The sequence below is a fragment of the Vicia villosa genome, linkage group LG3 (assembly GCF_029867415.1).
Source record: "Vicia villosa cultivar HV-30 ecotype Madison, WI linkage group LG3, Vvil1.0, whole genome shotgun sequence".
In the NCBI taxonomy this organism is placed as follows: Eukaryota; Viridiplantae; Streptophyta; class Magnoliopsida; order Fabales; family Fabaceae; genus Vicia; species Vicia villosa.
In genome coordinates this window covers 33,404,241-33,417,425 of record NC_081182.1, presented here as the reverse complement: position 1 = coordinate 33,417,425, position 13,185 = coordinate 33,404,241, and the positions used below count along the sequence as shown (strand labels likewise).

Sequence of the window (13,185 nt, the reverse complement as noted above, 5' to 3'; positions counted from 1 at the left end):
TTAAAATTGCAAAGATTTGGATGATCAATTTTTTACTCTAAAAGTAATAAAATAAAATTTCAATTTAATTAAGTGCAATTTAATTTGGATTATTTTTTAATTATTTAAATTATAATTGTGTGAAGAAAAAAATTATTATTATTATTATATTACAAAAACACAATAAATAACAAATTTGATATAAAATATAATATTAAAATTCTATAAATAAAATGTAATAATGTTATAGTGCATGTGAGAGGTCTAATACCAAAAAGGTTCAAATATGCATCCAACAATGCAAAGCCCAAATAAAAATATCATTGTAACGAGTGACACACGTGAGACTTAACGTACATTTTTAATGCAAGTCCGAATAAAATTGTTCGTTGAAGTACTAACATTGTAGGTCCACTCTCGCATTGTTGTATTGGAGATCCACGTTTTCGTATCAAAAGGAGGAAAATTATGGTTTTTCCCTTGGGATTCTCGTGTGCACGGTGCAACCCATCGCGACGTGATGAGGCTTGCATCGCAGCACGATATTGACCTGTCACAGCGTGACTGACATGTGATGACAGTCGTCATTACGTGAATTTTTGAAGAAATTTTGGTAAATTTAGAAGAAGAATGATCAAAAACCATGTTAAAGTATGAAGAATCAAGAAAAAAGTCAATACAAGGAAAATACAAAGACTTAGTGAAATTTGTGATAAAAAAGGAGGTAAAACAGTGGTTTTTCCCATGGGGTTCTTACGTGCACGATGCAATCCATTGCGACGCAATGAAGTTTGCATCGCGGTGCGATATTGACCGGTCACGACGCGATGGACACTTTTCAGCTGACACACTTTTTCTATTTATTTGCAACTTTGGCCACTTTTTCAGGCGGTTTCGAATTATAAGAAGAAAGTGACAACTAGGGTCATTCAGTGAGCGGTTTTGGATTACTTTGAAGTTCCTAGAGAGCGATTCTTCCGTAGATTTTGATGATGAATACTTCGCCACTCATGATATTGGTTTACTTATCAATGAGAAGCTAAGTTTCTATATATTAGGGTTTTTTAAATGAACCTTACTTTTACTTTGTTGGATCATATGTCTGTTTGAGATTTATTGAGTACTTTCAATGTTATTATCTTATTTAAATTGCTCTCGTGTTAAATATTTTTTATCGCTTAAAGGCGTATGAACTGATCTAGATGATAAAGTATTTTTTAATGTTAGTCTAGTTACCCGAACTAGGCAGATTATTCAACTCTGAAATGAACTAGGAATAGGAATTTATGAGTTGTTGCTCATGAATTAACACACTGATAACACCTATTTTTTTTGAATTGGCCTGGAGAATTAGGGGGCTATTGTATAAATTAGTTACATGCATACCAAGAAATTGGGTGTAGTGATTATGTTAATTCGTAATGAGATAATAATATGATTAAAACTCAACACGTACACAGTTCATCAACAGGTAAAAATAAAAGGATTCGATAAATAATTCTAATCGTCTTCGCAATCTTGAATGACCTTCTTTTTCAACTCTCAATTTAAAACCGCTTTTCAAACATCCCTCATTTAACTACTAAATTTGACAATTAATTTTCTTGTTAAAATTCAATCATCAAGGAGACGAGTCTTTTATTATTACTTCGATATTATCGACACACTAGCAGAAAATTCGTAAGTTTTTGGCTCCTTGTGGGGGATTGTTGATTTCCAACAAGGCACTTTAGTTCGCCGATTTTAGATTTCTATTTTTTTATTTTTGTTTTAATTTTTTGCAATTTTAATTTTAGTTCTAATTTTTATTTTCTTTTGATTTTAATTTTATCTTTACTTTTGTGTTATTTGGTGTGGTGCTACTAAGATATCTTTTGTTTGATTATGCGAGGTACTGACATGACGCTGATATCGATAGATCCTGAAATCTAAAGAATAATATGTGCATTCGTAAAGCAAAAAAAGAAGCACTTCAAGCTACCAAAGAAGTAAAGGAAGAGAAAGTAGAGACAACAGACCCAGTGCGTCAAACGTTGGGGGGTTATTGTAGGAGAACCGACTATGACCAAATTTGTTTAGATTTCTAACTAGCGAATCTAGTAACTTTTGACATCAAAATTTTTATGCTTACTGGTTTAAAAGAGAGCCCATTCGACGTGCAAGCAATCGTGGATCCTTGGGAGAATCTTGTTAAATTTTATGAGACTTGCTTGATGTGCAAACCAAGCGTTGAAATCAACGAATATCAGGTAAAGTTACGTTTGTTTAGTTTTTCCTTGATAGGTCTCTCAAAGGATTGGTGGAAGTGCATTCCAAATGGCACTATCCAAACATGGACAGAGATAGAAGACAAGTTTCTCAAAAGGTACTGGTCCAATACTCGGTTTGTGGAAAGAAAAGCCATAATTACTACTTTTTCTCAAGACGGGGCAGAATCATTATCAGATGCATGAGAAAGATTCAAATTGTTACTGCAAAAGAGCCTGAATCACAACATGATTTATATAGATAAGATGACACACTTCATCGATGGGTTGAGAAATCAAACGAGAATGTTTCTCGATGCCTCGGTTGGAGGTAAATTGAGATTAAAAATGGATGAAAAGTTGAAAACATTGATTGAAAATATGTGTTAGAATAGGTATCATTCAAGTAAGCGCGTAATAAAATCAAAAGTTATTCATGTCGTCGAGTCGATAATAGCTTTGGCCGTTCAATTAGAAGTACTTACTAAATAGTTATGTGGAAGAAAACATGCCAATGGTAATTGTTTCATCGAGGTTGAGAGTGCATGAGTTCATTATGCTAATTTTCAGAAGAATAATCCATATTTCAACACATACAATCCAAGTTGGATGGATCCTCCTAATTTCAAGTTGAGTAACAATTAGACTTTAAATGCTAATCAATGTGTTCAACAAGTTCCTCCAACACCTCAACGCAAGCCCTCGCCTCTTGAAGAAGCATTGGAAAGTTTCATGAAGCTCGTTGCTAAGAGTTTATCTAAGAAGAATTTTATTCAAACTTGTGTAATATGCTTTCAAAAAGAAACTCTATAAACACGACTCATTGTATTTCAACTCTTAGGTTGATTGTTCCTTGAGAGACTAGGGTATAGTCATAACTTCTCAAGAAGACATTGACGAATAGTCTTTTTGGTTTGTAACATTGATAACTGGTCTTTGTTGTGTGTCTATAATCAATTCGGTTATAATCGATAAGTTCTTATTTGAGAAGGCAAAATCACCTAAGCGGATGGACTAGATTAACTTTATTAACAATGAACTAGGATAAAAATGATTGTGTCATTTGTTTTTGTTCTTGTGTTCTTTGTATTTGACTTGGGAAGAATTTGTTTTAAATCATGAAACCTAATTCATACCCCCATTTTCTTGTGTTTCTCGCACCTTCATATTATAGGGTCCTCATCGCTATTCAATAAAAAACTAATTTCTCATCTCCACAATTGATGAATTATTAGATAAACTTGGTGTTGCATCAATTTTTACCAAGATAGATTTACGCTATGGCTATCATCAAATTAGTGTTTCATTGGAAGATATACAAAAAACTATGTTTCGAACTTTCGATTGTCATTATGAATTTCTTGTGATGACATTTAGGCTTACTGAAGCCTCATCCCTTTTTCAATCTGCCATGAATGTTTTACTATGTACTTACCTTTAACGATTTGTTTTAGTTTATTTATGATATCTTGATTTACAGTTCAAATTTGAGTGGTCACTTGGTTCATTTACATAATATTTTTAACTTGTTAGAATCACAAGTTTTTGTTGTCAAACTGCTAAAGTGTGTTTTTGCAATGAATAAAGTTAATTATTTAGGTCAAGTTATTTGTGTAGATGTGGAAGTATTGTCCAATTAAATGATGGCGCCATTTTTTTGATGGATTATGTGATTGCATACATCTCTCACACATACATTGAAGCAGTCTGCATACGAGGACTCATTTTCTTACTGAAGAAAGCGATGGGGTGGACTTGGGATATGACATCTCCAATAGCAACGTCATAAGCATATGTTTCCATAAAAAATGTTTTTGTAGAGTCAAGCAGAGTCAACACCGGCATATCGGTCATTTTCTTAGTTTTGTAAAAGTTAGATTAACCTATGCACTCTCTAGAAAACTTAATAGAATGCAACAATCGGTGAGTGGAGCGCCAAGAATGGCATAGGGGCACACAAAACGTCAATCAAAACGGGTGAGTTCTAAAAATCTTCAATTGTAATAGACTTTCCTCTAGAGTTAGAGCATTTGACTTGCCACCCCCAACTCATACTTGGCACCCCCATATTTAGAGTGCTTTTACCCTTATACCCTTCATTAAAAACCATACTTTTTACAACAAACTGTAAATTATCGAAAAGTTTGATTCTGTACCGGAAATTTAAAAAAAAAATCAATTTTTACCTCAACAAATTTGAAAGCACATAAATTTTGAAATTTTGGTATTGGTATATACATGCCAGAACTTCTCAAATTTAGGATAAACACTTGCATGTTCTTACCAAAACTTTTGAAATTTTTGGTAATTACCAAAAAAATTCAGAAATAACTGAGTCTTTAAAAAAACTACCTGATAATATATATATTTATATATATATATATATATATATATATATATATATATATATATATATATATATATATATATATATATATATATATATATATAAGCATACAAAATAAACTATGATGACATCCTTACTACGTCTTCCTAGTGCCTAAAGCGTCTTGCATATGCTGATTCTCATGCTTTTGCATCTTCAGTACAATTTTATCTCCAAGGGTTAATGATGGGAGGCAATGGGCAATCAAGTTTCAACTTTATTTGAAGCCAATTATTTTTGTTGGCAAAACCAACAACAATGATTTTATGCATGTTCATATACATAGGTGGAGCTAAGGCAAGAGGCAAAATACGATGTTAAGTCTTTTGGAAAGGGAGACAAATATGAAATTGTATCTAGAAGTAATAGGGTAACCCGTATCAGGAATCGTCATTCATTTATCCATACCCTTCACACCCAAGTGTTCTACTCGTAACCAATTCCTAATTGTAGAGACTGGTCATAGAACAACTTGGAAAAAATTAGGGTGTTGATGAACGTGAGTATCTAATTGCGTCTGAATCAAAGGTCACGACTCTTTACCCCATTCAACTAAAGTTGCAATAACACGAAATCCATAATTTCAATCGTCACCAATATAAATAATTTCATCAATGTATGGATGTAAGAAATTAGGAAACTAGGACAAGTAAACATGCGTAGAAGATTCGGTGGACGGTTGACTGTCAGTCGACATACTTGATAGTTGACTTCCAATTGGTTTTGTGCGTGATCACTTTGTAGTTTGACTCCCCTGCGATCCCTCGCCATACTCGCACTATAAAGGATCACTATGCACATCACTTTCTTGACCTTTTTACTCTTCTTACCTCCCCTCTTTGGCTTGTACTTCACCAGCGGTGGAAACATATAAGTTGTGGATGAATGTGTTAGTTCCCGAACCTTTTTCTCCAACATCCTTTGGCCTACAATATCCAAAATACTAAAATATGTCTTCAAGTCTTCACACTCTACATCTAAATCTATTTGTGTACCACTTTCTTCATGACTTACCTCATGCCATTCAATGTGTAATTTCTTCCAAAATATATGAATTGATTCTAAAGGAACATGATTGCCTTTTATTTAGAAAATGATAAGCCGACACGCACATCGTAGCCCATGTATTGTTCTAATGAAGCAACCACATGCACCTTGGCCTTCACCAATAAATTTTTCCCTTCTAGTTCCTTTCCAATGTGTTGTTGTATACACTGACTTGAAATAAAATTGTGCAAGTTGGCATAGAATGGAGTGTTATACCGATGCTCAATATTGATAATCCTTTTTTCAAATGACACTCTGATTGAACCTAGCTTTAACTTCAACATGGTGTTCACAGGATCCTAACTGCGGCATAAGTATCTCTGACTTGTAGTCAACATGTTTTTTAGTCTCCAATGAGCGGACTCCACCCTAAAAACCATAAATAGAAATATATGTTAAATAATGTTTAGTAATGTAATAACACCAAACTGACATGTTCCATGTACCTGTCTGTTTTTGTTTTCCCAAAATGAGTAACTATGTTATTATAAGAAACAACCAACCTTTCTTTATAAGGTGTCAACCATGTTTCACTCGCATACTTAACAAATAAAGGAATATCAGCACAAACAGTTTCAAAGTGCTTCAAGTGTTCGACAAACTCAACTTCACTATTTGACTACATGATGTTGTTCCATAAATCCATGACATCTTCTTGTCTTTCTGATTTAACATACTTTTTACATTTCATACTAACGTTTTTTGAAATATGGAATGAACATAACAAATGAGTTGAATTTGGGAACAGAACTTCCTTGGCATTCATCAATGCAAGTTTCTGATCCATCACCATAACTTTCGATAGCAATTACTCAAAAGAGAAAAACTCTTTGAGCTTCTCCAGTGTCCATTTGAAGTTCTCCTTCCTTTCATGTTCCAAATAGGCAAAGTCACCCGAAAACGTCAACAAAATAGTGGTATTTAGTACCTGCATGATTACGACGCACATAATAAAAAAATTATTAAATCAAAATCTGCATTTTTTTTAATAAGCAGTGGTGGTAATTACCTATTTGTCTTGTATGTACAATCAAAAATCAACACCAAATGAAACATATTCAACAACTTCACTGAATTAGGATGTGTCTAAAAGATATCAGCAACAACATTTGAGTCGTCCCTATTTCTAGTCCAGCACATGTATTTCTCTCTATAAATAAGACTCAACAATATCTTCATTTCTGTTAATGGACCTCTCTTGCTCGTATTGTATGTATCTCTAGATTTTTACACCTAGGTAACACTCATGAAGTATTCTGGATCTTTGTCTTTGAAAGCAACAACTATGTACCTTGATGTCATATTGTACTTCATCATGTTGTTTACAACCTGTCTTTCATGATATTTTAGACAGCCTAATATGTCATGGCCTTCTAAATCCTTAGATAGTATGATTATGCATCCCACACCTAACAATCACCTTCCAACCGATATCATTTGATATAGATCAGCCTAAAAAGACATTTAACTTTCATACTGTAAATTCCTTATGATGAATTGTTGCTTTCAGATGCATTCTTCCTTTTGTAATTTCCCCTCTCTCACAACTCATAATCAATTTATCTTTCCTCTCTCGCTTTCCATTAGTAGAACTTGAACGAACAGTGACAAAAATAATATCATGTCGTTTACCAGTAATCTATGTCATTCCAAAACTTCAGATTGGGACTTAAATATTGTCAATTACAATATATAAAGAGTAAACTATCAATGTCATAGAGACAGTAAAACCTTTAAAATTTGAAAGTGTTACATAGAAAACATACAACGTCATTGGTGAAGAACTGCGTATAATCTGTACAGGAATCCGTAAAAGACGTTGTCGGTTCTGGACCACACATGTAAAGCATTTTTATGCACTACTGAAAATTCTGTATATAGCCAAAATTTTCAATATATCAGAAATTTCAAAATTTCTGGAAGTTTTACTTTTAGTTACTCACTGGAAATTTCAAATATTTCCAGTAATTCTTTTGTTTTTTCCAATAAATACCATAACTTTCACAATTTCCTGTAATTCTCCCGCACTATTTCTGGTAAAAACACGAATTTGACTGGAAAATGCGAAAACCTCATATCGAAAATTTCGTTTTCTTAATTGAAAATTTCGATTTCACTACCAAAAATATATTTTTTTTACTGCCTGGTCAAAATGAATTTTTTAATGATTGTAATTTTTTTAGGGTAATAATAACAACGACATTTTTGTTATTAAGAAAATAAGAAAATACTGAGGTTCCTAGTATAACAGGAGGGAGGTAAGTGAAATTCTCCTAGAGTTAAAGTTAAATTATTATAGTTTGAAAGTTTATCGTTAAAGAGGCCGCCCCTAAATTTGTACCTGGCACCCCCCCCCCCCAAATGATTGAAATGACCAAAATGTCCAACAAAAATTCATTACCACATTTTCTGAAATTTGCGTGGATTACCATAATTTTCAAATCTTTCGGCGATACCGGGAATTTGAGCAGCGTACCGGAAATTTGGCAAAAACAAGTAAGTTTCCGGTAGATTTATGAAATTTCCGGTATTTTTTACTGAAAATTTTGAAATCTCCGATATTTTGTACCGGAAATTTCAAAATTCCAGGTATTTTGTACCGGAAATTTCAAAAAAATTGGTATCTTTATAAATTTTTAAAAATACTGTAAATTTTGAAATTTCCAGTATTTCTATTTTTTTTTAAATGCTATTTTTCTTATATTTTTTATTTTTCAATGAGGACTAGAGGCAGAGATGATACTGTTGCGGGTCGGGCCATCAATAGAGCTGATGCTCGAGCTCGGACGGCTGCTGATGAGGCCGATACCTCAGTCTTACGTGCTGGACACGTTCCTCCGACCGGTTCTAACCAGAAACGGAGGGCTGAGCAGGCAGGTAAGGGGTTTCGTGCACCTCGGCGTCGGGGTGGTAGAGCATCCACTGCTGTGGATGGGCAGGTGCATCAGGATGAGGTTGTAGAGGTTGAGCCGGAGGTTTTTGTTCGGGAATCGGTGGCTGTTGCTAGGGAGGAGGTTGTTGATGAGGAGGTGCCTAGAGTTGAGGAGCAGGTACCTGTTGCTAATGAGGAGGTGTCTAGAGTTGAGGAGCAGATGACTTTGGCTGATGAGGGGGTTGCTGAGGAGCTGGTGGTGCATGATACGAACACCACCACAGGTGCATCTACAGAGCCATCAATACACACTGATGAAGCTTTTCCAGGAGGATCTTCTGACAGGTCCGTTTTGACAGGATATGTTGGCCATGTCGCTTTTAGGATATGGCAGGACGAGGTATGTAACATTGCTTAATTTTTATTAGGCAATTTGATTTATACTATTGTGTTTTAATTGTATTTTTTTAATTGTAAGTTTTTTGTTACAGGAGCGTCCAGTGCTGAAGGTCGCTTCTCACAGGTCGAAGTTGAAAAACTTGCCCGAGAGACCGATGCCTGAGCAGATGGCGAGGATATTTCGGGACTTCCATTTGTTCGACTTTGCTGGATGCTCTCTGACGATGCTGGATGCCCCTCTATTATCAGCTTTTGTAGAGAGATGGCACCTGGAGACATCATCCTTCCATCATATGGACCAGGCGACGGCGGTGCACATGGTGATGGATGCGTTAGAGGTTGATGAGCTGGTTGTGGTCAAGGAGTTTGATGACATTCAGGGCTTTCACCTCAGGATGTCTTGGTTGAGGAAGGTTTATCAGCAGCTTCCAGGCTAGCGTTATGGCGTACATGCTACATCTAGTGGCATGTACTCTCTTTGCGGACAAGTCTGGAGTTTATATAGATGTCCACTATCTTACTCTCTTCGGCGACCTTGAGACCTCGTGTTGGACTTGGGGAGTGGCTGCTTTGACGATGTTATACATGGCGCTTGATGTCGCATCTCGTCCTGACACCAGACAACTTGCTGGTTACCTGAGCTTGTTATAGGTATATTATAATTTTTTACATGGCTTTTTGTGTTTTATTATATTTTACCTGGGCTTGATTATTTTTATTTATGCAGTGTTGGATCTACGAGCACTTCCCTCGCATCTGTGATAGATCTTGTTGGGTCAAAGCTAAAAACTTCCTAATTCCTCATTCTTGGTCCACACTTTCTCTTATTTTACACTTCTTTGTGGCCTAGATAACCGTTAGTGCATTCAGAAGAGAGCTCTATATCCACAATAAAGCAATGATCTAACAGTCAAAGCTAACGTGAAACTCGCAACAACAACAAAAAAAGAAGCTTTTCTGCAGTAAAGTGAAGCACGTTTGGCAACAAATTGCAAACCTTTCTCACTAACCAAAACAGATTAAACAATACTTTAACACTCTCTTTTGTAAGTCTCTATTCATATTAAACATAGAACATTTGAAACAAATGAACAAAACCTCATAATTTACTTACATAAATAATAAACTGTGAAGAATTATATAATTATTTTTCCCCTCCTAAAATTTTTCCAACTAACAGCTGGTAAATTTTACTCACTTCATGCCAATAGCATGCAATCTCATCAACACATGGACCATTCATTTTATCACCCATCTTCCATTCATGACCCACCTTATATAGTTTTTTGATTCTAAAATATTTATATTTTTTTTTATATGATTATTTCTAGCTATATTTTTTTGTATTAAATTGAGGGGACACCTTCCATAAAACACACATAAATGTCCTTTTTTGGGGAAAAGTAAACTTATGGAATATGGTAAAAATTTCCAATGCTGCATAACTACAAAAGCTCTGATCCACAGCTTTTGTTTAGCTTCCTCCTCTTAGCTTCTGGACTACTATTATGTGAAGAAGAACATGGACCATCACCACCATTGGTGGTGTCATCACTCTTGTAGCTGAAACACAATGTAGTATCCAACACACCTATTGGACTTTGTGGCACACTAGGGACTGATGCAATTGAATTCTTGCCAGTCACAATACTGTTCAATGACATCGCTTCGACCTTTTCAATACACTTCATTAATCTCTCCTGCATAACAACATTGTCCATTCATTCCACGCTTAGTCACATTATCAAGTAATCGATAAATCATGACTAAAATCGCAATATGTGCAACTTTGGAACTAGGTACTCATTAAGTCGAACGTTAACGCTGAAAGTGCGTGTGAATTAAAGTCCTTTCTATTCTATATAGATTATGTTGTTCTGAATTTGGAATGGACCACAATGTTTACCTTTTCCATGTATTGAGTCAGAGTCGAAATTGATTTGCTAGCATCTATTGCTTGGGTTTCCCCCACAATATATGTAGCCACTGCTGCTGCAATCTCTGATGGTTTGAATTCCAAGAATTCAATTCCTGCATTGAATTCACACCAAAAAAATTAATGATTGATGCAACAAATGTTCGAAAGGAAGTTATGGAAGGAAATGTTTATGTACCTTTAACGGTGTTCGATATGAGTTTAGTGGATTGCGAAATGGAAGAACTTAATGAACTCTTATTATCACTATCATTAATCTTAGTAAGGAAATATTCAATGAATGAGAAAGGAGTAGTTGATTGCATTCTCCACTTCAATGTGCTTAGTACAAGAAGCTCCATTCTCTGAATAGTTTTAGCTTCAAATAGAAACTTCGATTCACCAATCTGCGCAAACGAATCGAAAAAGATTAACACATGCAACATGAATAGATATTGATTTAACAAAGACCCTGCATTGAAAAATAGGCAAGTTCCTAGTTCCTAGTCCTACCTGCAAATCAAGAATCATAGGAACATCAGTTTCCTCTAATTTGGCCGCCAAAGATAAACAAGCTATAGCCAACAATTGCATTGTCCAAACTCGCCCCTTCTGCGCGATTACAAACATAACATTAGATCAATCAAAACCAATGCAGGACACAAAAACCTGCTTCTCTTCGTTCATTAACTTACTGGTAATTCATACACGGAAAGGAACCGATCCATGTAATTAATGGATAGATAAACGCATAAAGGACCAAAACCGAAATGGGCACCAACCTATAAATCACAAAGAAAATAGCAATTAGATAAACATGAATCTGAACTTGTACTTGTCTCAATCCAATCCAATCTAATCCAATTCAATCCAATCTAATCCAATCCAATCCATAAATTGCATGAACATAAGACTCAATTCAATAAATCATTTCAGCAAATAGAAACAGAATCCAAGACTTATCAAGCAATGGATCATCATCAAACACAGATGGTATGCATCCATAAAGAGATAGTTCATTAAATCAAAGTTCATTTTCCATTTCAGACCCATCAAAACAAATCCATAAAAAAAAACACTTTTTTATCACTTTCAGGATCAAAAACATTAAAATCAACAACCTTAACAAAGATTCAAACCAAGAAACATCAAACAAAAACCAACCTTTAGAATCCAATCAATCGCTTCATTTCTAGCACCAAAATCCAAATCCCCAAACCGAAACCTATCAAAGTAATCCTCACCAACCCATTGTTGACACTCCTTTTCCAACATCAGCCCAAAACACTCCTCACTCTGTAATGGCAACTCATCAGCAACACCAACAGACTCACCTTGACCCCTCCGATGATCGAACCTCGGACGCCACGAATCCTCGTACACCTCAACAGTCCCCTGATGTTCACCATCATCAAAAACACTAGTATCCTCAGTGCAAAGAAGGCTAGAAGCACAATCAAAACTAGGTGCCATTTCAACAACCCTTTTACTTGAATTAGATAAAAATGAAATCTTTTTTAGATTATAGATTTGGGTCTGTGTTATTAAGATAGAAGAAGTTATGTTGGATTGAAATAAGAACAAAATGAGTGGTTTTTGTTCGTTCTGATGGTGTGGGCACTACTAAGACACAGTGAGGGTCTCTGGTATCGAAGTTTCGCTGAATAGACAAAGAGCAGCGTGAGAGAGGTTTATGAAGGAACCGATGGCTGCTTTTTAGGGTAAAAGGTGAGTGGGGTTCAAGGACAGAGAGACGGGTCTGTACAATGTGGATCGTTGCGTATGTTTAATCGTATAAAACAAATAACTATGATTAATTACTAATTACTTCTATTTCATTGGTAAAAATGGAAATGTTACTACATGTTTTTCTCGCTTTGAAAAAACAGTCAAACTTATGTCAAACATTTAATGAGAAGGAAAAAGAACATGTTTACTAGGTTACGATGTTTTTGTTGTTAAGTTTTGAGGTGAAAGTTATATAAATTTGTAGACATGCTACTTAGGTTTTGGTCCAATTCATAGTCACCATAATATTTCTAGAGGTATTGTTTTATGATTTTTTAAATTTTTTTTATTGATGAAGTTTGTCTTATTTATCGTAAAATGTGCTTAAATATATTTAAAAATACGTAATTTATTGTAAGAAGTTTTTAAATTTTAAATATTGAGGTGACGTTGATAAGGATATTTTATTTGATATATTTTGGCGAAACTGTAAAGAAAGATGCATTTGTGAATTTTTCGGGTGACTTAAGAAATGGGAGATTGATATTTAAATTAGTCGATATTGTATGAATTAATTTGGTTTTTTTTATTGGTATGACTGAAGCATTGAGGT

General features: G+C 34.8%; 1 protein-coding gene across 1 annotated transcript; it reads right to left on the bottom strand.

The window, feature by feature from the left end:
* Window positions 1-9,457: 9,457 nt before the first annotated feature.
* On the bottom strand, window positions 9,458-12,630 carry LOC131660910 (cyclin-D4-2-like). Its single transcript, XM_058930268.1, has 6 exons — window positions 12,009-12,630; window positions 11,540-11,626; window positions 11,358-11,456; window positions 11,044-11,251; window positions 10,836-10,960; window positions 9,458-10,629 (listed from the first exon to the last, which is right to left on the bottom strand). Exons 1-6 carry the CDS (start codon window positions 12,315-12,317, stop codon window positions 10,375-10,377), a joined length of 1,083 nt encoding a protein of 360 aa, XP_058786251.1. The 5' UTR covers window positions 12,318-12,630; the 3' UTR covers window positions 9,458-10,374.
* Between the last annotated feature and the right edge of the window lie 555 nt (window positions 12,631-13,185).